This window comes from Ahaetulla prasina, chromosome 5, assembly GCF_028640845.1.
Source record: "Ahaetulla prasina isolate Xishuangbanna chromosome 5, ASM2864084v1, whole genome shotgun sequence".
NCBI classification, from domain to species: domain Eukaryota; kingdom Metazoa; phylum Chordata; class Lepidosauria; order Squamata; family Colubridae; genus Ahaetulla; species Ahaetulla prasina.
In genome coordinates this window covers 66362140-66384148 of record NC_080543.1, presented here as the reverse complement: position 1 = coordinate 66384148, position 22009 = coordinate 66362140, and the positions used below count along the sequence as shown (strand labels likewise).

Sequence of the window (22009 nt, the reverse complement as noted above, 5' to 3'; positions counted from 1 at the left end):
TTCAATTCAGATGGGAGGTGCCAGTTGGACTGACACTATTCTATCAAGGAAGGAGATATAGAATTGACACTGTTTTAAAGGCAAAGGATTTTCTTTCTACAGTTTTGAAAGTCGAAATAGAAGTGATAGAAAAACTTCAAGAGACTCAAGAAGGCGTGGTGACCCAAGAGCCTTTATTGCTGCCAGTATTAGAGGAACCACAAGAGCAAAGGGTGACAAGAGGAGCCCTTAAGCGTAAAGAAGAGCAACAGTCTCAAACTAAAGTCAGGATCCCATTATGGAAGCTGTGGGAGGAGCTAGACGGAAGATACCGGAGGAGGAGCTTCTGTTGTCTGCTTCAAAGCTTCAGGAGGCCAATAATGGCAAATAGAATCTTGTCATGGAATGTTAATGGCTTGAATTCAGCTCAGAAAAGAAGGAAAATATTTCACTACTTGAAACAATTAAAAATGATGTGATTTGTTTGCAAGAGACACATATAAAATTATCAGACCAAAAATATTTAATTAATTCAAAATTGGGTAACCATTTTGTTGCATCAGCTTTGGAAAAGAAGCATGGAATTGTTGTATATATCAGGAAGGATATACCAGCTAAGCTAATTGAGGCAGATATTCAAGGAAGATTTATTGCTATTGAACTGGTGATAGATGCAAAAAAGACTTTGTTGATAGGTATTTACGCACCTAATCAGCAACAAGAAAAGTTTTACAAAATGTTACATGAGAGGTTGACCCTCTGGGATTATAGTTCGTTTATTTTATTAGGAGATTGGAATGAATAAATTGATACAAGAAGGAATAAAAGAACTTCCTCCAAGAAGATACCTATACATGCAAAATTACCAAAATCTTTTTTTGAAATGATGGAAGACTTTGAGTTTAGAGATATATGGAGGTTACGGAATCCAGATGAGAGAGATTTTACTTTTTTTTCTGATAGGCATCAATCTTTTTCACGCATTGATTTTATTTTAATTTCTAATGACTTGCTTTCTAGGGTGAAGAAAAGCGAAGATATTTTCGAGGTGTTTAACTGACCATAGCCCAGTATGGATGGAATTATTACAAGGGAAAAAAGGTGGTAGAACATGGAGGTTGAATGAAAATCTGTTTAGATATGAGGATAATGTAACTTATTGTAAGAAACAGTTAAAAGAATTTTTTGATTTTAATATGTACAAAGGGACACCTATAGGAACTGTGTGGGAAGCGAGCAAAGCGTTTATTAGAGGGATATTGATTTATTTGGATAACAGGCAAAGGAATAATAAACAAAAGCAGCGTAGATATTTGGAAGAAGAAATTCAAAGGAAGCAACAGTTATTAATTCAAAACCCACAAGATCATAAACTTAAAGAGGCTATAAAAATATTACAGAGTCAATTTAATATGTTAATGGCAGACCAGGTGGCAACGAATATACAATATGCTAAACATAATACTTTTGTAATGCAAATAAACCTGGGAGATGGTTGGCATATAATTTAAGGAAGAAACAGAAAGCACGTGTCATACAAAAATAGAATATAAAGGTAAAGAGACATATCAACAGGATAAAATTAAAAGGCATTCTCAGAATTTTATACTGCACTATATGCAAAAGACAAAATATTGGATAGGGACATTTATGATTATTTGAAAGATTATAAGGTTAATATTCTAACATTAGAACAGAGGAGGAGCTGAACCGGCCGATAGCTACTGGAGAAATAGTGGAGGCAATTAAACAATTAAAAATGGGAAAACCCTGGTACAGATGGTCTTACAGCAACTTATTATAAAAACACAGGATGAAATATTAGGCCCACTTAAAGAATTATTTAATCAGATACAATTAGGGTGGGAATACCCCGTCATGGAAAACATCTTTTATTTCACTGATACCAAAGAGGAGCAAGACTGCTCTAAACCTGGTAACTATAGGCCGATTTCACTTTTAAATAATGATTATAAGATTTTGTAAAATAATAGCAAATAGATTAATGTTAGTTTTACAACAAAGAATTCATACTGATCAATCTGGTTTTATAAAAGGGAGGCAGATGAGGAATAATGTTAGACAGATTATTAATATATTGGAATATTTGGAAAAGAAGAATACTTCAGCGGCACTTATTTTTTGGATGCAGAAAGCCTTTGATCGATTGCATTGGGATTTTTTATTTAAATTAATAGAGAAAATGCAATTTGGAGATTGTTTTATTAGAATAATTAAAGCGATTTATGGAGAGCAAACAGCACAGATTATAGTAAATGGTAGTTTGACAGAAGTTATTAAGATTGCGAAAGGAACAAGACAGGGATGTCCCTTATCACCATTATTGTTTGTTTTGACTCTGGAACCATTATTAGATAAAATACGAGAATTAATGAAAATAGAGGAATTAAGATTAGACAATATGAGTACAAAGTTAGAGCTTTTGCAGATGATGTAGTGGTTACGTTAATGAATCCTATAAATTCAAGTAGATTTTGTTGGAAGTAATTGATAAATATGGAAAGGTATCAGGATTTAAAATAAATCAGAATAAAACAAAAGTGATAATTAAAATATGTCTATACAACAGAAACAAAAACTAGAGGAAATGACAGGATTTGAGGTAGTAAAAAAGGTTAAATATTTAGGGGTCTATATTAGCTCATCGAACAAGAAACTTTATAAGAATAATTATGACTTGCTATGGCAAAAAGTTCAGAATGATATGAATGGCTGGAAGAAATTGCAGTTATCCCTATTGGGAAGGGTTGCGGCTATTAGAATGAATGTGTTACCTAGATTTTGTTTCTGTTCCAGATGATACCTATAATTAAAAGGCATTCTCAGAATTTTATACTGCACTATATGCAAAAGACAAAATATTGGATAGGGATATTTATGATTATTTGAAAGATTATAAGGTGAATATTCTAACATTAGAACAGAGGAGGAGCTGAACCGGCCGATAGCTACTGGAGAAATAGTGGAGGCAATTAAACAATTAAAAATGGGGAAAACCCCTGGTACAGATGGTCTTACAGCAACTTATTATAAAAAAACACAGGATGAAATATTAGGCCCACTTAAAGAATTATTTATTCAGTTACAATTAGGGTGGGAATACCCCGTCATGGAAAACATCTTTTATTTCACTGATACCAAAGAGGAGCAAGACTGCTCTAAACCTGGTAACTATAGGCCGATTTCACTTTTAAATAATGATTATAAGATTTTGTAAAATAATAGCAAATAGATTAATGTTAGTTTTACAACAAAGAATTCATACTGATCAATCTGGTTTTATAAAAGGGAGGCAGATGAGGAATAATGTTAGACAGATTATTAATATATTGGAATATTTGGAAAAGAAGAATACTTCAGCGGCACTTATTTTTTTGGATGCAGAGAAAGCCTTTGATCGATTGCATTGGGATTTTTTATTTAAATTAATAGAGAAAATGCAATTTGGAGATTGTTTTATTAGAATAATTAAAGCGATTTATGGAGAGCAAACAGCACAGATTATAGTAAATGGTAGTTTGACAGAAGTTATTAAGATTGCGAAAGGAACAAGACAGGGATGTCCCTTATCACCATTATTGTTTGTTTTGACTCTGGAACCATTATTAGATAAAATCGAGAATTAATGAAAATAGAGGAATTAAGATTAGACAATATGAGTACAAAGTTAGAGCTTTTGCAGATGATGTAGTGGTTACGTTAATGAATCCTATAAATTCAAGTAGATTTTGTTGGAAGTAATTGATAAATATGGAAAGGTATCAGGATTTAAAATAAATCAGAAAAACAAAAGTGATAATTAAAATATGCCTATACAACAGAAACAAAAACTAGAGGAAATGACAGGATTTGAGGTAGTAAAAAAGGTTAAATATTTAGGGGTCTATATTAGCTCATCGAACAAGAAACTTTATAAGAATAATTATGACTTGCTATGGCAAAAAGTTCAGAATGATATGAATGGCTGGAAGAAATTGCAGTTATCCCTATTGGGAAGGATTACTATTAAAATGAATGTGTTACCTAGATTTTGTTTCTGTTCCAGATGATACCTATAATTAAAAGGATAAAAATTTGGAAGATTGGCAGAGTGGGATTAATAAATTTATATGGCAGGGTAAAAGGCGAGGTTAAAATGAAAATAATACAGGATTCACGGAAAGAGGTGGTTTAAGAATGCCTAACTTTAAACTATATTATGAAGCAGTAACCCTTTCAGTAATAAGTGACTGGTTTAACTTAACAGAGGAAAGAATTTTGAATATAGAAGGTTATGATTTGTTATATGGATGGCATGCGTACTTATTTTATGGAAAAAAGTGGATAGGGCTTTTAAGAATCATGTGTTGAGAAGTGCTCTTTTGGTCTGGAAAAATATTCCTATAAATTAGATTATAAGATTCCTATATGAGCCCTAGACATGCAATAGAGAATATAAATATAGAACAGAAACAGAAAATGATTACATATAAAGAACTTTTGTATGCTGAAGGAGGTAGATTGCAATTAAAATCATTACAGGTATTAAATGAAGAAGGAGGAATTATACTTGGTTTCAATATGGGCAAATAAGTGCTAGATGGAAAGAAGATAAAAAATTGGTATAATGCAAAGGGAGGAAAATTTAATAAAGCAAATTAGAAATCAGACCCAGGAGCATATAAAGAGATTGTATAATGTGTTGCTTGAAATAGATTCGGAAAAGGATTTGGTAAAGGATTGTATGATAAAATGGGCACAGAATATTCAGGAACCAATAATGTTGGAAACATGGGAGAAAATTTGGGTTAGAAATGTTAAGTTTACACAAGCACAGAAGTTAAGGAAAATTTTTATAAGATGTTTTATAGATGGCATTTAGATCCCAAAAAATTATCATGTATGTATCCTAATATCCAAGCGAAATGTTGGAGGTGTGATTGTGATGATGCTACATATTTTCATATTTGGTGGACTTGCAAGAAAATTAAGGTCTTTTGGATAAGAATTTGGTGGATTATTCAAAATGTACTGAAGAAGAAGATAAAGTTCCTGCCACAATTTTTCCTTTTGGGAATTATAATGGATTGTACAGGGATTGAGACTAAATTGATTTTGAACTTAATAACAGCAGCAAGACTGTTGATTGGACAATACTGGAAGAAAGAAGAGATACCTACAATAGAAGAATGGATATTGAAAGTTATTAATTTGGCTGAGATGGCTAAAATCTCAGCGTTTTTAAAAGACAATACAGGAAAAATATTTAATTGAATGGAAAAAATGGATTGATTATCTAAAAACAGATATCAGATTAAGAAATATCAGATTGCCTTTGAATAATTAGAAAGTTATTTTATGTAATGGGAAGGGGGTTGGGAGATGAAAAGCTTTGGATGTGGTTATTTGGATTGGACTTTACCTTGTGATTGACCGGGAAGCCGGGGTGGGGAGGAGGGGAAAAAGGGGAAAATGTTTTTTTTTTTTTTTGGGAGGGAGGGGGAAAAAAGGGGGAAAATGTTTTTGTTTTTTTTAAAACTCTTTCAATAAAAAAAAAAAAAATTGAAGGGATTTTTTAACACCAGTTCCAGTGGGAGTTTAAAGATGATAGATCAGAGGGATTTTTTTGCCTCATGATTAGAGGGATTTTATGCCTCACAATTAGAAGGATTGTGGAGCATTCAGGAGCATACCGGTGCTTCGGCTCACTTCGGCTCAGGAATGTTGAGCGTTCAGGCGCTTCAGCCGGTCACAGCGTTGGTAGTAGTGGTGGTGACAGTGGCAGTAGCAGTGGCAGCAGTAGCAGTGGGGGCTTCTGGAACCTGCGAGTCGGTGTCAGTAGCAGTGGCAGCAGTAGCAGTGGGGGCTTCTGGAACCTGCGAGTCGGTGTCAGTAGCAGGGATTTGGGGCGAGAATCCAATGGCGGCCTTGCCTGCCTTGTGGGGATCTTTCACAGCAGCCTGTCAACCGGGCCAGACGATCAACCGGGCCAAATGATCGCGCTGCAGTTTGGTTCGTGGGACGGGGTTGTTAGCTTCATGGTTAGCTTAGCAGTTAGCTTAGCAGTTAGGATGTAGTGGGCGTCTTAGAAAAAAGCTTCACCTCACCTCGCCTCATGCCAGTCTCTGGGTGTAGCATCATGTTAAAGTCAATAATCTTTTGTGCCTCAAACCAATCCATTCTTTCACTGAGTAAGTACTGAGGCCTGATAGTACAACTCCCAATCTGGCAGCCCAAAATCCCCTCTGTGTTTAGAATCTTGCAGCATTTTCACAATTATCCTTGCTTTTTTTCCCTTGTCAAATATATCTTAATATTGTTTTATTTAATTCTTCAAAGTATCTTTTTCCCATTTATTGGTATTGTTTCGAATAAATATAATAGTCTCGGCAAGATATTCATTTTTATATTAGCTATTCTTCCTATTAACAAGAGTTGCAGGTTTTTCCACTTCTCCAAATCTGTTTTGATTTGTTGTGCCAATTTATAATAGTTATCTTCTTTAATCATTACACACCTTACCATTAGTTGAATTCCTAAATATTTAACTTTCTTGACTATCTGAATGCCTATCCTCTTCATTAGCTCTTTTTTCTGTGTTTCTGTAAGATTTTTAACTAATATTTTAGTTTTTTCTTTCTTTATTTTCAGTCCTGCAACTCATATGTTTTTTCCATTCTTTCCTTCACGTTTTCAAATTTTTTTGTTGTGGCTTCTTGAAGTAGTTGGAACACTGATTTCATTTCTGCTTGTATCGTGTTCATTTTTTCCTGTTGCAAAATGCTATCCAATGATCTGTGACTTGCTGGACTAGATGCTAATGGTGCAGATGCATCCCCCCCCCAATTTACTTATGCTTGAAGTACTTTTCATTTTGGATGGTCTTAGAGATTTAAGGGATTTAAAAGAAATAATAATAACTCAAGTATTAGACCAACATTTCCATAGTCCCCAACCATCTTCCCAGTTTTAAGAAGTATTTTCAAAACTCAAACCACCACAAGATCCCTTTTTCTTTTCCCCCTCTTCTTATTCTCAGTCTCCAAATAATTTCACACTTTCTATTGTTGTGGTCCAAAAAAGATTGATTATTAATTATTAAACAAAAAAGGCTATGTAGCAAATTTCAAAAAACAGTTCAGAAATATATGCAACCAAATAAAAACCGAATGCACAAATTACCACACCAAGCAAGAAGACGACCTTCTGCGCACAAATTCCACTCGTGCCTTTTATAATTTTGTGAACAATAAACTTAAAGACTCAAGATCCATCCCACCACTAAAAGATTCTAACGGCAAAGAATGCAATGATGAAACTGTTAAAGCAAACCTCATCAACATATTCTTTGGCTCAGTTTTTGTTAACAGCAATGACACATATCCGACATTCCCAAGTCGTACCAGCAATGAGTGCGACGACTTAACACATATAGATTTCACAGAAGAATTTCATATTCCAAAAAGTTTTCAATTTAGACAATATTGTAGTTAAAATCCCCAGTCCAACTTTTCTGGCTTTAAACGTCTTTCTCTTTCCTAAAAAGTTCTCTTTTCCCTGTTTCCAGTTCTATAGCTAGCTCTCAGGCTTGCTTGCCACTATTCTTGGGGGGTGGTAAACAAACAATTCCAACTCCTCCTCTTTGAGTCCCACTTTGACCCAGGCTAGCTTTAAGCTTTGGGCTGCGGTGTGGCTCAGGCTGTAAGAAGCCTGTTATTAAACACAGCTGCTTGCAATTACTGCAGGCTCAAGTCCCACCAGGCCGAAGGTTGACTCAGCCTTCCATCCTTTATAAGGTAGGTAAAATGAGGACCCAGATTGTTGGGGGGGCAATAAGTTGACTTTGTATATAAATATACAAATAGGATGAGACTATTGCCTTACACAATGTAAGCCGCCCTGAGTCTTCGGAGAAGGGTGGGATATAAATGTAAATAAAAAAAAATAAAAAATAAAAAAGAGGGCACGTTCCTCAACATAAATTGGAAAAATCTCACCCAGATCGACCACACTGTTCCTCAGTCTTTTATGATTGCTTCATCGGTCGGCCGTCACAGCTTCAGTCAGGCGCACAATGGCCATTTTCTCTTCCAGCCAGATTGAGATCTTCCTCCGGATCAAACAAGGAGTTTGCGGTCCTCTTGTGATTGACGGAGTGTCCTCTCTGTCTTCATCACCCCTCCAGGGTGACTTGGATCCCTCGGAACCTCCTGGTAGGTTGAATTCAGCACAATTCCATGGAACCCCGTGGAGATGCGCTGTATCAACATGATGTCAGCCCCACCTCCCTCTGGTTGAGGCCCTCTTTGAAGTAGTAGATGAGCATCCATTCTGGCCAATGCGGTAACTTTCCGGCGACCCTCAAGAATTCTCAAATGTATTGGTTCACTGGCTGTCCCCTTTGCTTTAACTCCGATATCTCCCCCTCTGTCTGTTGGGTTTTGGCTTCATCTTCAAATCTTGCTTGCAGCTCCCCCAGGCACCTTCCAGCATCCCTCAGCTCAGGGGTGTCTTCATCATGAAGGGTAGCCATCCATTCCGCTGCTTTCCCTTTGAGTTTGGCAGTTATTGCACTCAGCATCGCTCTAGGTCAGATAGGCCAAACTATAACAATCTAAGTGAGCCAGGACATTGTCAAAGAAGATTGCCAGCCTGCAGGGTTCACATCGAATGTGATGCCCGGGGGCGTGGGGAGAGATTCCATGTGGTGCGGTGGCGGTGGCCAGTATCCTGGATGCCACCCAGGCCTGGGGGGGAAGGGAGCCTGATGCCATCTGGGGCTGCAGGGGACTGGGACTCACCCTCGTTGCTGCCACTGGCGAAGATCAGGATTCCTGACACCAGTACTACATTGTCCCATTTGTATGATAGTATCATAATGCCCTTGAAGAGTATTAGGAAGCTACAACTGGTGCAAAATGTGGTAGTATGGGCAGTTCTTGGGGACCCCAAACAGGCCCATGTTGCACTACTGCTCCGCAAGCTACATTGGCTACTGATTTCCTATCTGAGGAACTGTCTCACCCCAGTGTGATTGGCCTACCCCACCCATGCTGGCAGAGAGGGCATGGTATAGGCCCTGCTAGAGAAGGAATTCTGGCAGGAAGGGTCCAAGAGAAGAGCCTTCTTTGATGGGATTCATGCCTTTTGGAACATCGTACCTCCCAAGGTGAGAGCCCAACTAACCCACCTGACATTTTCTGCTAGCTTGCCTAGAGCTCCAAGTCTGGTGGTGGTTAGTAGATTGAGAAAAGACCCTAGCTCCCCCTGTGGTCTTTGTGCTCCTTTCTCCCCCCTCCCACCCACCATGTTTTAATCTTTTAATAATAAATTTTTAGTATAAGTATGATTATCATTATTGTTTATCTTTCAATATTTCTAATTTTAATGTGTAAGCCATCCAGAGTCTCCTCCAGATGAGGTGGGTGGCACATAAATGCAATAATAAATTAATAATACAGTGCCATCAATTTACAGGTACCACTGCTCATCCCTACAATATATGAGTGAAATGGCATATCCTTGCAATAATATCAGTGATCTTTTAATGTAATTGCACAAATTAATTTGGAAGAAAATAAGATAGAATGTTAAAATTCAGATTAGATGTAGGCCGGGACTGACTTATCAGGGCACCATGACTAGCTTCTGTTTTTTGCATCTCATAATGGTGGAATAGAGCTGAATAAGATTAAGTGGAAAACTTAATTGCTGATCTTTGCAGATTCAGTGTCTACTGACAAAGAAGTCTCTATTTTAAGGATGTGAATTAAAAGTATTCTGTCCCCTGAGTGTTTCATCTTCAAGAAACTTAACTAATCCATTCTTGTTTGTAGAGCAATACAAGTCCATGAAATGAATATAATTATGTTTCTTTACATTTTCCTTTTTCAGGGAAGTAGCAGATTTTGAACCAGTATTTGAGTAACCTAATCTTAAAGCTAGAAATATTATGTTTATACTCTTGAGAAATAATTCCAAACATTGTTGACACAGCACTATTTATGGAGGCTCCGTTCAGGAATGGGACTTCTTACTGTAAATATGTTTGCATACTTTATTGGAAACATTTGGATAAATCATAATAGGAGAGACATCTGCTGTTAAATGTGAAAACTGCATTTGCGTCTGTAGTTATTGTATGTGGAAGATAAGTGAGGCAAAGCACTTCAGGGAATCTTGCCAGTATTAAAGGGCAATCTTTTCAAGGTGGGGGTGATGATTATATAAAAATAGTAACCACTAATGTATACTGTTCACAAGTGTCATCTCTTTCCTCTGAGTAAAAGACCCCTGAGTGTTATTTTTCTTATATTCAATGAATTTTAATATCAGAAACTATCTATCTTTTAATTGGTTGTTTGCTTGGTTGTTTGCTTGGTTGTTTGCTTGGTTGTTTGCTTGGTTGTTTGGTAGTGGAGTTTTTCTTGGCATTGTAGATTTGGAATAGAATTTTGAGTTGCTGGATGTTCACTTTTCTGTGTTGAATTTTTGCTTTCAAGAGATACTAAACGTGTTTCTATGTTGTTAAGGGATGATAGCCGTTTTTCCATGGTGTCGATCCTATCAAACATGACACTAAATCTGTCTAATTTGGGTTTGCATGATGGGCAGAGATTGGTAAGTGTATTTGCGGATGTTCGTAGGAATTGGACTACATTTTCGGTTAATCCCAAGCATGTGTGGTGGGCGTACTTATTACATAGGTAGCATTTCATGGTATTTTCATTCTCCTTGAAAGGATCTGTACATAGAAAGCATTTGGAGGGGTTGTTTGTGTCATTGGTAGAGATGTCTTTCTTTTTGATTATGTCATTGGTAGAGATGTCTTTCTTTTGATTATGTCATTGGTAGAGATGTCTTTCTTTTGATTATGTCATTGGTAGAGATGTCTTTCTTTTGATTATGTCATTGGTAGAGATGTCTTTCTTTTGATTATGTCATTGGTAGAGATGTCTTTCTTTTGATTATGTCATTGGTAGAGATGTCTTTCTTTTGATTATGTCATTGGTAGAGATGTCTTTCTTTTGATTATGTCATTGGTAGAGATGTCTTTCTTTTGATTATGTCATTGGTAGAGATGTCTTTCTTTTGATTATGTCATTGGTAGAGATGTCTTTCTTTTGATTATGTCATTGGTAGAGATGTCTTTCTTTTGATTATGTCATTGGTAGAGATATCTATCTTTTAATTGGTTGTTTGGTAGTGGAGTTTTTCTTGGCATTGTAGATTTGGAATAGAATTTTGAGTTGCTGGATGTTCACTTTTCTGTGTTGAATTTTTGCTTTCAAGAGATACTAAACGTGTTTCTATGTTGTTAAGTGATGATAGTAAAGTTGTTTCTATGTTGTTAAGGGATGATAGTAAAGTTGTTTCTATGTTGTTAAGTGATGATAGTAAAGTTGTTTCTATGTTGTTAAGGGATGATAGCCGTTTTTCCATGGTGTCGATCCTATCAAACATGACACTAAATCTGTCTAATTTGGGTTTGCATGATGGGCAGAGATTGGTAAGTGTATTTGCGGATGTTCGTAGGAATTGGACTACATTTTCGGTTAATCCCAAGCATGTGTGGTGGGCGTACTTATTACATAGGTAGCATTTCATGGTATTTTCATTCTCCTTGAAAGGATCTGTACATAGAAAGCATTTGGAGGGGTTGTTTGTGTCATTGGTAGAGATGTCTTTCTTTTTGATTATGTCATTGGTAGAGATATCTTTCTTTTGATTATGTCATTGGTAGAGATGTCTTTCTTTTGATTATGTCATTGGTAGAGATGTCTTTCTTTTGATTATGTCATTGGTAGAGATGTCTTTCTTTTGATTATGTCATTGGTAGAGATGTCTTTCTTTTGATTATGTCATTGGTAGAGATGTCTTTCTTTTGATTATGTCATTGGTAGAGATGTCTTTCTTTTGATTATGTCATTGGTAGAGATGTCTTTCTTTTGATTATGTCATTGGTAGAGATGTCTTTCTTTTGATTATGTCATTGGTAGAGATGTCTTTCTTTTGATTATGTCATTGGTAGAGATATCTATCTTTTAATTGGTTGTTTGGTAGTGGAGTTTTTCTTGGCATTGTAGATTTGTGTTATAGGTGCGTAGTTGAGTACCTCTTATTTGCTGGTATTCAATGTTGAATTGATCTATTTGCTTGATGATTAATCATGCAACCAATCAGTTAAACATTAAAACAGTAAATAAGCTAATCAGTTAAACAGTAAATAAGCTAATCAGTTAAACATTAAAACAGTAAATATGCTAATTCAAACAATGTAAACTAATATATTAATTAACTAGACAATTAATTAATCAGCTAGACAATTAATTAATCAGCTAGACAATTAATTAATCAGCTAGACAATTAATTAATCAGCTAGACAATTAATTAATCAGCTAGACAATTAATTAATCAGCTAGACAATTAATTAATCAGCTAGACAATTAATTAATCAGCTAGACAATTAATTAATCAGCTAGACAATTAATTAATCAGCTAGACAATTAATTAATCAGCTAGACAATTAATTAATCAGCTAGACAATTAATTAATCAGCTAGACAATTAATTAATCAGCTAGACAATTAATTAATCAGCTAGACAATTAATTAAACAGTGCTAATCAAGTAGTTAATAAATCAATAATAAACTTATTTATCATTTAATCAATGATTAATAAAGTAAAGTAGGATGAAAGGGTTTTGTAGCGTGAAAGCAGGGGTAAAATCTAAAATTTTCCTTCTGGTTCTGTGGGCTTGGCTTAATTGGTGGGCGTGGCTTGGTGGTCAGGTTACCAGGTAGGCGTGGCCAATAATAAATAATAAATAATAAACAAATCAGAGATAACAATACAGGTAGTCCTTGAATATCTTGAATCTTGTTCAATAACATATGGAAAAGTCCTTACAAATGCTCTTTTTTTTTTATTAAAAAGTTTTACAACAATTAAATTTTTCCCCTCCTCCTCCTAAACCCCTCCCCGGACTTCCCGGAGCAAACACAAGGTATAGTTCCTTAAACAAAACAGTCATACATTAAATTTTTAAAATCTAACACAATTATAATCTTTCTCTCTCACATAACCTGACTTCTTCCATTAAAATCAAAATAACATCCTTCATTCAAAAGCAATCCGAAATTTCTTAATCTGATATCTATTTTGAATATAATCAATCCAGTTCTTCCATTCATTTAAATATTTTCTTGAGTACTGTCTTTCAAGAAGGCTGAGATTTTAGCCATCTCAGCCAAATTGGAAACTTTCAATATCCATTCTTCTATTGTGGGTAATTCTTTTTTCTTCCAATATTGTCCAATCAACAGTCGTGCTGCTGTTATTAAGTTCAAAATCAACTTAGTCTCAATCACTGTACAGTCCGTTGTTATTCCCAAAAGGAAAAATTGCGGTAGGAACTTTATCTTCTTCTTCAGAACATTCTGCATAATCCACCAGATTCTTATCCAGAAAGACTTAATTTTCTTACAAGTCCACCATACATGAAAATATGTAGCATCATCACAATTACATCTCCAACATTTCGCTTGCATATCTGGATACATACATGATAATTTCTTAGGATCTAAATGCCATCTATAAAACATCTTATAAAAATTTTCCCTTAAATTCTGCGCTTGTGTAAATTTAACATTTCTAACCCAAATTTTTTCCCATGTTTCCAACATTATTGGTTCTTGAATATTCTGTGCCCATTTTATCATACAATCCTTTATTAAATCTCTTTCAGAATCTATTTCTATCAACACAGTATACAATCTCTTTATATGCCCCTGAGTTTGATTTCTAATTTGTTTAACCAAATTTTCTTCATTTTGAATGATACCAATTTTCTGATCTTCTTTCCATCTAGCCTTTAACTGTCCATATTGAAACCAAGTATAATTCCTCCCTTCTTCTTTTAATGTATCCAAAGATTTTAGTTGTAAATTTGCCCTCTCATTGTATAAAAGATCTTTATAAGTAATCATTTCTTGTTCCTGTTCTATATTTATATTCTCTACTGCGTGCCTAGGACATGCCCATATAGGAATTTTGTAATTTAACTTATAATAATATTTTTTCCAGACACGCAGAAGAGAAATTCTCAACACATGATTCTTAAAAGCTTTATCTACTTTCTTATCATACAATAAATATGCATGCCAACCATATAATAAATCATAACCTTCTATATTCAAAATCCTTTCCTCCGTCAAATTAAACCAATCACTTAATACCGAAAGAACAACTGCTTCATAATACAATTTTAAATTAGGCATTTTTAATCCTCCTCTTTCCGTGTATCTTGCATTATTTTCATTTTGACTCTCGCTTTTTTCCCTTCCCATATAAATTTATTAATTCCAATCTGCCATTCATCCAAATTTTTATCTTTCTTAATTATTGGTATCATCTGAAACAAGAACAAGAATTTAGGCAAAACATTCATTTTTATAGCTGCTATTCTCCCTAACAAAGATAATTGTAATTTTTTCCAAGTATTCATTTCCTTCTGAATTTTTTTCCATAACACATCATAATTATTCTTATACAATTTTCCATTTGATGAAGTAAGAAAGACTCCTAAATATTTAACCTTTTTTACAATTTCAAATCCTGTTATTTCCTCTAGTTTTTCTTTCTGGTTCTTAATCATATTTTTGGTTAACACTTTTGTTTTATTTTGATTCACTTTAAACCCTGAGACCCTTCCATATTGATTAATTACTTCCAACAAATATACACTCGAATTTATAGGCTGAGTCAACATAACAACCAAATCATCTGCAAATGCTCTGACTTTATATTCATATCTTCTAATTCTAATACCCTCTATCTCCCTTAACTCTCTTATCTTATCCAATAAAGGTTCCAAAGATAAAATAAACAATAAAGGTGATAAAGGACACGCCTGCCTTGTTCCTTTCGCAATTTTAAAACTATCTGTCAAACTACCATTAATTAGTATCTGAGCTGTTTGCTCTCCATAAATTGCCCTTAGTATTCGTATAAAACCATTTCCAAATTGCATTTTGTCTGTTAATTTAAATGAAAATTCCCAATGCAAACGATCAAAAGCTTTCTCTGCATCCAAAAATATAAACGCTGCGGAATCTGATTTTTCTTTTCCAAATATTCCAATAAATTCACTATCTGCCTAACGTTATTCCTCATTTGTCTCACTTTTATAAAACCAGACTGGTCAGTGTGGATCCTTTGTTGTACAATTTCCATTAACCTATTTGCCATTATTTTTGCAAAATCTTATAATCATTATTCAAGAGTGAAATTGGTCTATAATTCCCAGGCTTAGTACAATCCTGATCCTCTTTTGGTATCAATGAAATAAAAGTAGTCCTCCATGATGGTGGTACTCCTCCTCCCTCAATATCTGATTAAATAACTCCATAAGTGGACCAACTATCTCATCCTGTAACTTTTTATAATATATTGCTGTAAGTCCATCTGTGCCCGGGATTTCCTATTTTTAATTGCTTTATTACCCAAATAATTTCCTCAGAAGTTATAGGCCGATTCAACTCTTCCCTTTGTTCATTAGTTAAACCTTTAACCTTATATTCTTTCAAATATTTATCAATATCCATATTCAATATTGTATCTCTGGCATATAAATTTGTATAATATTCCAAGAAAGCTTTTTTAATTTTATCCTGTTGAAATCGCACTTTACCCTTGTATTCAATTCCTTCAATAGTACGTGCTTTCTGTCTTTTCCTTAACATATAAGCCAACCACCTCCCTGATTTATTGGCATTACAAAAAGTATTATGTTTAGCATATTGTATATTGGTTGCCACCTGATCTGCCATTAACATATTAAATTGACTCTGTAATATCTTTATCGCCTCAATAGTTTTTAAATCATGTGGATTATATACCAATAATTGTTGTTTCCTCTGAATTTCCTCTTCTAAATCCCTACGCTGTTTTTGTAGTTTTCTCCTCTGTCTACTATTAATATATATCAAATTTCCTCTCATAAAGGCCTTGCTCGCGTCCCACACCATTTCTATCGAAGTTCCTTTCCCAAATTATAATCAAAAATTCTTTCATTTGTTTTTTACATTGATTTACATTATCCTCATATCTAAACAAATTTTCATTTATTCTCCATGATCTTCTTCCACCTTCATATTGCAACTCCATCCATACCGGACTATGATCAGTTAAACACCTTGGAAATATCTTTGTTTTCCTAACCCTAGAAAGCAAGTCATTGGTAATTAATATAAAATCAATACGTGAAAAGGATTGATGCCTATCCGAAAAATAAATATAATCTCTATCATCAAAATTCTGCCTTCTCCATATATCTTTCAACTCAAAATCTTCCATCAAATCAAAAAAAGATTTAGGCAATTTTGCATGCATAGTAATTTTCTTAGAAAGAGTTCTTTTATCTTTTCTAATGTCCATTACACTATTCCAATCCCCTAATATAATAAATGTTTTATAGTCCCAAAAAATCAATTTTTCATGTAACAGTTTATAAAATTTTTCTTGTTGTTGATTAGGTGCATATATGCCAATCACAAGTGTCTTTTTTCCTTCTAAAATCAATTCAATAGCAATATATCTTCCTTGAATGTCCGTTTCAATTAATTTACTTGATATATTTTTCTTCAAATATATAACTATACCATTTTTCTTATTCGGAGCAGAAGAAACAAAATGTTTACCTAATTTTGAATTAATCAAATATTTCTGATCTGATAATTTTATATGTGTCTCTTGCAAACATATCACATCATTTTTAAATTGTTTCAAATAATGGAATATTTTTCTTCTTTTCTGTGCTGAATTTAAACCATTAACATTCCATGTCAAAAATTTATTTGCCATCTCTGGCCTCTTGAAGCTTCTGAGCAATTAGCTGAAGACCCTCACTCTTCGGCTTGGCTCCTCCCACAGCTTCAGTAGTAGAATCCCGTTCCTGTCTTTGAAGTCGTTCCTCCATCTCCTTACGCCTAATAGCTCCCCTTGTCACTCTTTGTTCTTGAGATTGTTCTTGAGGTACTGATATCACAGGTGCAGTTTCAGCTTCCCCACTCTGTTTCTCTTGAAGACTTTTATCCACTGTTTCTACATCCACTTTCAATACATTAAAAAGAAAATCTTTTGCTTTCAATTCAGTATCAATTCGATATCTCCTGCCTTGAAAAAATACTGTTAAACCAATTGGAACCTCCCATCTATATTGAATCTGATGCTTCTTAAGCTCTTGTGTAAAAAACCTAAAATCCCTTCTATCCTTTAACATTTTAGCAGGGATCTCTTTCAAAACCAACACCTCCTGTTCTGCTATTTGCAATTTCTTTTGGTATGTAGCTTGCAAAATCTGATTTCTTATTGTAGAAGTTAAAAAATAAATTACAATATCTCTTGGGAGCTTTTTCTGCCTCGCTACCCAAGAATTAACCCTATATGCCTTATCAATTTGAAAATCAACTTCTCGAGGGTCCATGCCTAACATTTCAGCTAAGGCTTCTGATATAACTTTTTAAAGATCTTCTTCCTTTCGGTCTTGAAGACCCCTAATTCTCAAAGCCTTCTCCAACGCTCTATATTGCAATACCACCACATGATCCTCATTTTTATCCACTTTATTTTGAAGCTCTCCAACTTTATTATCCAAATACTGATTTGCTTGACTAATTACTTCCACTTTATCCTCCATTACTTCCAAATTTTTTGCCAAACCTTGAAAACCATCAATAAATCTTCTCTAATTTTTTTATTAGTCTCTTTAATTTCTTCCCTAAGTTGATCCTTCACACCATGAATATTATTCATAATTTCTTTAAATCGCTCTTCAGAAACTCTGTTCTGTTCCTTTAATATATCTTCTAAATTAGTTTCAGACCCCCTTCTCGTCATGGGAGCTTTTGGTGGCTTAGAAGCCATTTTAATTTAAGTAAAGTCTCTAATTAGAATTATAAAATCTCAAAGTCTCAAAAAGTCTCCAATTAAAGTTGTAAAATAAAAACTTTCACCTTGCCTCCTCTGGAAAGCTTCTATTCAGCTAAAATCCACAAAGACGAACTTCACTTTCTCTCACAAGCAGCCTCCAATCCACTTCCTCTCAGACGCCATTTCTTCCTTCACTAAGTTCAAGTGAGAAAAGTTTTCCCTTTTAAAAGGAGTAGAAGTCAGCTCTCTTCTTGCTTCCCAGTAATCGACCACTTGTATTTGTCCCGTCTGCTTTTAGTTATTCAAAACGGAATCAATTGAGCAGAGGTGGGCGTTTTCCTCTTGTCCTGCTTAATTAACAGGATCGAGCCGAGTCTGGAGTGGGGCTGGATTATGCAGGCAGCCCTCCGAGACTCTGCATAAGAAAGCAGAGCCCCTGGGGCAATCTTCTGCTCTCCAGCCGCTCTGGCTAATTCTCTTTCACCCAGAGAAAAGCTTTGAAGCTGGCTAACAGCCGATCTCCCGCTGTTTCACCAGCTTTTACAGAATCTCAGTTCGGGACGCCATTCCAGGCGTCCTTCTCGGGGAAAACAAAACCACCGGAAGCCCCAAAAAAATGTTTTTTCAAGAGGCCACCTGGGATAGCCACACGTTCTGAAGGCTTCCTTAATGTGTTTTTGTTCTTTTTCTTCCCCAACTTTGTTGATAGGCAGGCATTCAGCTCGCTGGTGTAGGGTTCTGATGACTCCCATTTTGTGCTCCAGTGGGTGGTGAGAATCAAAATGTAAATATTGATGTAAATATTAATCTGTATAAGTGGGTTAGGAGAACAAACCCATTAGGACTAGATTCATCGCTCCATTTGCATTTAAAAGACAAAGGCCACTCTTTTGAAGACAGCAAGGCCCACATTTTGGACAGAAAGGATCACTGATTTGAAAGAGAGGTCAAAGAGGCCATTTGTCAAAATTGAACAGCCCTCTCTCAACAGAGGGGGAGGGATACAACATCATCTATCTTCAGTCTACAACACAGTCCTTTCAATAGTTCCAAAAAGGCTCCAGACCCATTTGCACCACCCAGGTAACCCTGATGACATAGATAAACTTCCAGGTGACCTTAATGACTTGTTAAAAGAATGTAAATGACCATCTGTCTGCAAGGAGTATAAATCCTTCCATTCCACACCATCCAGGCAGAGCTGAAGAAGCCTCTTGGATGAGAAGTGTCGTGTCCCACCCCCACTCCGACGAACAAGTCAAGGAAGTCCGTAACAAACTTGGCAACGAAGCCTCTGCAGCTTGACAAATTCCTTCGAGGTTTATCAGGGCAGGCAGGAGTCCAAGTTGTGACTTCAGCGATAGGGTATGGTATCAGCAAACTAGAGAAGACTTTGCTTGACTCAAGGTTGGCATGCCAAAAGCAGGTCCTTTATATAGGCTGTGGGGTGTGGGTCCATGGCTCAGCATTTATCCAGGCCTGCCCCACCCTTCCTTCTGCTAACGTCGCCTCTCAGATCTCCGGAAGTGAGGGTCCACCTACTCTGAATTGTCTTCAGCTGGATCTGCTGTCAGCGTCTGGGAAAGGGAAGGGTCAGAGGGAGTAGGCCCGGGTAATTCCACCACCTGGCTGGCTTCCTGCTCCGAAGGCTGAGCCAAAGGAACACACGCTGTATGAGTGAGGTTTCTTGGGCTTCTCCTTTCACTCCTTGAATACTCTCCCGGCATGGGGACAGGGCCGGGGGCTGGAGTCATGACAGGCCGTTCATCTTCATTATCAGACTCGGAGTCTGATAAAAGGCCCGGTTGGAGACGGGAGGGCCCCAGCTGAGGAGAGGAGGGAGGGTGAGTCACAACAAGAAGTGAAACATCTTCAAACAACAAACAAACAGAAAATCCAGTTGTCTCTTGAAAAAGCATCTTTGGGATAACTTTTTAAAAACTGAAGTAATACGTAAGCACAGCTGCTTTTTCATGTAGTGACCACTTGACTTAGTGACTGAGTTATTGGTTCCAACTACAATTGCTAAATGAAGATTACCTGTATTTCAGCAATGATTTTTGGATGGCCACTGTAGGTAGTGAGAAACAACAGAGGATTAGATTTGTGGGGCAACTTTTTCAGAAGTTAGTGTTCTGTCAGTACAACCACCAGAAGTAGTAATTCTGTTCTATATAATTATATTTTTAAACTGCCCCACAAACCTGTGGTTTCTAGATATAATTCCATGTGCGAAAGAATATCCACATACGCAAATGATACATTTTACAGTATCCACTAGATGTCAGCAAAGGACATCTTGATTTCACCATATGCTGGGTTATTATGAATGGAATGCAGTATTTTTTTTTAACAATATGTAGCATAAAGACAGATTGAGAACATCCCAATTTACACCTTACATTTTTCCTAAGAAAGAGTCAGTGATTGATCTTTTCTTGTGAATCGGAAAATCTGGATTTGTCTTTCCCAAGTCAGTGCTTTACTTTTGGGATCAGGCTGGCTGGGAAATCTGGAAAGGCTGTGGAATGAAGTTGACTAATTGAGAACATTTTCATATTTGAGATTCAAACGAGAAATTAATATGAAGACAAAATAAAAGAAATGCATGCAGTTTTTTCAGTAGTTGACAGAAAAAGCTTGAGGAAAACAATTAGCATGCTAATCCCTTAAGTATACTGGATACTTTTGTCAGTAAAATTATATGTGTAGGCTGCTGATTTACTGTTTTGGAGCTTTGATTTGTGGCATTGTTTCTTCCTAATTAGCCTAATAAATACTTTAGTATTTTTTTCTGATCAGTTATTCTGTACATCTGAAAAAGAATTCTGTCATCAGTAAGATCACATGTTACCCTTATAACATCTAACCATGCCTCTCTTTTCCTGCTTCATATTTTCCAGATAACTGGTGTTATCCTTCTTGCTGTTGGTGTCTGGGGGAAGTTGACTTTAGGCACATATATCTCACTTATTGCTGAAAACTCCACTAATGCTCCATATGTTCTCATCGGGACGGGTACCACAATCATTGTTTTTGGACTGTTTGGCTGCTTTGCAACATGTCGAGGAAGCCCATGGATGCTGAAACTGGTGAGGAGGTTAAATAATGTCAATCTAGAAAGCTGAAGGTTCAGGTACACATATAGGCATACACCTGTGAAGAACAAGAGACCATAGATCAGTTTATTTGTATAATTTTGTCATTTATCATTTTCTGGAATGCCTCAAATACCATGCCAGGTTAGAAATAATAATCTTTTTGAAAAACTGTACCTACTGGTAAATATGAAATTTACAGTTCAACAGTTCAGCATCTTTTGATAATGTGCATATTTGTTATTAATATATAATCCAACAAATAGCTCGATTTGAAAAGAAAGATGCTGATCTCTTTAAAATCTGGGAAATAATTCAATTATGCCATTAACTTTTATCTTTTCTGCCATTCACTAATTTCTATTCTCAAGAAGAGATCAGAATCAAAAAAGAGTTGTGTTAGCTTAGGTGTGAGTCCGAATATGTTACTTTTCCAGAGTAGTTTCAAATTTTGAATAAACCATGGGCTGAGTTGAAAGAATTCAGTGGAACAACTGCAGTATTTCAGAAAACAGTAAACAGTTCTGAATAATTCTTGGGGATTTGTGTACAGAAAAAAAAAATCAAATACACATTTTTGCCACTAAGCACAGGTAATCCTCAACTTATGACAATTTTTCATAAATTGTATTTGAAATTATAACAATGCTGAAACAAAAGTGACTTACCACTAATTCTTACATTTATGACCATCACAATGTCCCATGTTTGCGTGATGAAAATTCAGGCATTTGGCAACCATCATACATACATACATCATACATATATAACCCATATCGGGTTCGGGGAGTGCGCCCGCGCTATTTACGAGCGATCGCGCACTCCGGTCCCCCGACAGTTTCCCGTTCCCCGAGTGGCTTAAATCCTCAGAAGCTGGACCTTCGCCTGATGTTATGCAATGCCAGGTCCGTTATAAATAAAGCCCCCCTCATCTCCGATCTTATACAGGAGGGGGGTGCGGACCTGATTGGCATTTCAGAGACCTGGTTGGGCACGGAAGG

The 22009-nt window shown here is 35.8% G+C and overlaps 1 protein-coding gene across 3 annotated transcripts in view; it reads left to right on the top strand.

Moving 5' to 3' along the window:
• TSPAN7 (tetraspanin 7) overlaps positions 1-22009 on the top strand; it is a 231418-nt gene that overhangs the window by 169394 nt on the left and 40015 nt on the right. For all 3 annotated transcript variants that reach the window (XM_058186596.1, XM_058186593.1, XM_058186594.1), the window contains exon 2: positions 20814-21002. In XM_058186596.1, the coding sequence (XP_058042579.1) occupies positions 20814-21002 (189 nt within the window). The remainder of the gene's footprint in view (positions 1-20813; positions 21003-22009) is intronic.